The sequence below is a fragment of the Equus quagga genome, chromosome 13 (assembly GCF_021613505.1).
Source record: "Equus quagga isolate Etosha38 chromosome 13, UCLA_HA_Equagga_1.0, whole genome shotgun sequence".
NCBI lineage: Eukaryota > Metazoa > Chordata > Mammalia > Perissodactyla > Equidae > Equus > Equus quagga.
This window is the reverse complement of record NC_060279.1, coordinates 83,056,132-83,059,369: the sequence shown is the minus strand read 5'-3', so window position 1 is coordinate 83,059,369 and position 3,238 is coordinate 83,056,132. Positions and strand designations below refer to the sequence as shown.

Here is a 3,238-nt window from a genome sequence, read left to right as displayed (position 1 = left end):
AAATATACATTTCTGTTTTGCTTCTGCGTATGCATTTGTGCATGTGTGTCTCCATGATTTTGTGCAGCCACAAATAGATTGCAAATGAGTTATAGTGAAATTATTAACAGTTGGAAATAGCTGGTAATGGACTCATGGGTTTTGTTCTATCTTTGCAGTAATTTTTTCCATTTCTGCAAGTTTTTAGACATGATTAATTGAACATTGGGGATAATTAATAAAATAAATAGTCGCCTTTGTTTTGCATCTATAACATGGCAGCCTCTGTGCTTGGTACTTCTTAAGCATATTGCAAGTAATCCTCCCAACATCCCTGTGAGGAAGATTCTTTAATTATTCTGATTTTACAGATGAACTCAGGATCCTGACTAGGCTTTTACAAGTTCACACAGCAACTGAGTGACAGAGCTAGGATTTAAACTCTGGCAAAAGTGACACCTGAGGATCACCCAGAACTATCTCCATTCTGGGCGTGATTACAGGAATCTATACATATGTTAAAACTCACAGAGCTGCAAAACCAGTGAGTTTTATGTATATTAATTTAAAGCTTAAAAATGTAAGTTAGTTCTCTTAAAGAATTAATAAATGAATGATGTAGGAGGAAAGAAAGCTTTCTGCATATCCCACACTTGAGAGGAAAAGAGTTCTGTTCCATCATGACACATAAACACAAATGTGGACACCAAGCAGACAGCTCAATAGGCGAATCAGGCCAGAAGGAAAGGTTCTACAGCTTCAGCATGATGGTAAATGGCAGCTGACACACATATTCAGTGTCCCAGAGACTGTGATAAGTAAGCTGGAGAGAGTCCACATCAGAATAGGGCAGGTCCACATCCCGTCTCTAAATGATTTTAAATGTTTTCATTGCTAAATGGGAGCCAATTAAAGAACAAATGTGAGCCAAACTTAGAACACTAGAGTTTTCCAATTTTCCCTTAGGCTGTCAACCTTGTGAGGGCAGAACCTGTTTCCCTTGTTTCCCATTGTAATTGTCTTCCCTGGGATAAAGCCTGGACCTAGTTAGTAGCTGTTCAAGAATGTTTGTTGAATGAGTAAATGAATCCTTTAGAGAAACAACGACTGAATGCATCCCTAAATGGATTCATGAGTGAATGACTCACTTATAAATGAGTGAAGGAAATAATCCACTATCCAATATGTAAAATAGTCAACAAATGAATAATGCAATCCATCCCACAGCCCCTCAATCCATGAATCAATGAATGATTGTATAATTGAATTAGTCACTGAGTGCTGCTGAATGGTAGAAGGTATTAGGCAACGTTTCCAGGATCGGACACAGGATTGCAGGGTAAAGTGGCAGAAATCTGGACAGCAGTGTGCAGGAGCACATTCATGTTGGTGAATGAAAGAGTCAAACCTTATCTATATGAAGCTGCCAGTTTCTGAACACCCCCTGAAGATGATCCATATTTTCCCACCCAGCTAGAGTTTCAGCAGGAGCATGGACAGCCAGAACAGCACAGAAGAGGTCTACTTCCTTCTGCTTGGGTTCTCCCAGTACCCATGGGCTCAGACCATCTTCTTCTGCCTATTACTCATGTCCTACATCATCACCCTTTTTGGGAACAGCCTCATCTTGCTCCTGATCTACTGTGATACCCGGCTCCATACGCCCATGTACTTCTTCCTCAGCAACCTGTCCTTCCTGGACATGTGCTACACCACATGCAGTGTACCCCAGATGCTCATCAACTGCTTGGCAACCATTCCTGTTATCTCGCTAGGACATTGTTGGGTCCAGATGGCCACAGGACTTTATCTGGGTGGTGTTGAGTGTCTTCTACTAGCTGCCATGGCCTATGATCGCTGTGTGGCCATTGTTGACCCCCTGCGTTACTCTGTGCACATGGGACCCCAGCTTTGTGGCCTGTTGGCTGGGACTTCATGGACTGCAGCCTTCCTTCTGACTGTGGTCCCTGTGCTGACTATGCCCTTGGAGTTCTGTGGTCACCAGGTCATCAATCACTTCTCATGTGAGCTCCCAGCTCTGCTCAAGCTTGCCTGCTCTGACCTGAGGTTCTACGAGTCGTTAATGGTGGGCACCGGTGCCTTGACCCTGCTGGCTCCTTTTTCCTTCATTGTGGGCTCCTATGGAAGAATCCTGATGGCTGTGATGCGGGTGCAGTCCATGCAGGGCCGTGGCAAGGCTTTTTCCACATGTGGCTCACACCTGATTGTCGTGGTCCTCTTTTATGGCACGGCCATCTCCATGTATATGATGCCTCAGAACAAGACCATCCGTGACCGAGACAAGATCATCTCCATCTCCTATGGCGTCCTCACCCCCATGATGAACCCCTTCATCTACAGCCTGCGGAACAAGGACATGAAAGAGGCCTTCAGGAGGCTCTTGGGGAAAAAGATTGACCTTTAAGTTCTGATGTTGAGGGGAAAAGAAATAAACTATTATTTCAGAGTGTCTACTTCTCACTGGGAATAATGAATTATTCTTTTCAACATTTCTATTGAGAGTGTGTTATTCATGCACACACACACACACACACACACTCACTCACTCACATTTTGAAAGAGTAGTTCTATGCTACTGCCTCTACCAGGAAGAACAGGCAGTAGAACAAAGGAAGAAGTAGGCAGCCAAAGAATGAAGGAGGCTCATGTCCAGTAAGTGCGTGTATACCTCTGAAGTTCTCTGTAGTTGGAGGATAGAAAAACATGAATAGAGGTCCCTTTCACTTGTTGACCTACTCCACTCATGGCTGGTTTCATGCCTCAGTGGCCAGGCTCCAGGAAGAACTGACTGTAGCCTCCTCTGCTGCCTCTAGCTCACCATAAGAAGCCACGAATGGTGTGCGTATTACAAAGGCACTGGTATCGCTCCCTTAGTGGGCTCTGTGGATTTGGACTTTCCTGCCTGGATAGTGTCTCTCTGTCAAGAACTGTGAAAGATCTGGGATTTCACTCTACATATCAACTAGCCTGTTATGCGGATGCTGGTAGAAGACTAGAGAATTCTGAGTCAGCGAGAAAGGACTTGATTACTTGTGGTTTAAGTAGTAGTCAACACTTCATGCTATTTTACATCACTTCTTCATGTCCTCCAAGTTCCGTAGGGGTGACCCAGAGGACCTATGGTGGATGCCATCAATAGAGTTAGTTGTGTTATAAGAGAGGAACACTGAGTTTGGAGGATTTACTGCCTTTATAGTCAGTGGAAGCAAGTGTGCTCTTTCTCTGTGTAGGAGACGTC

At 44.2% G+C, this 3,238-nt stretch overlaps 1 protein-coding gene across 1 annotated transcript; it reads left to right on the top strand.

The window, feature by feature from the left end:
• Window positions 1-1,471: 1,471 nt before the first annotated feature.
• Window positions 1,472-2,404, top strand: LOC124249977 (olfactory receptor 13H1-like). Its single transcript, XM_046681632.1, has one exon. It carries the CDS (start codon window positions 1,472-1,474, stop codon window positions 2,402-2,404), a length of 933 nt encoding a protein of 310 aa, XP_046537588.1.
• The last annotated feature ends 834 nt before the right edge of the window (window positions 2,405-3,238 follow it).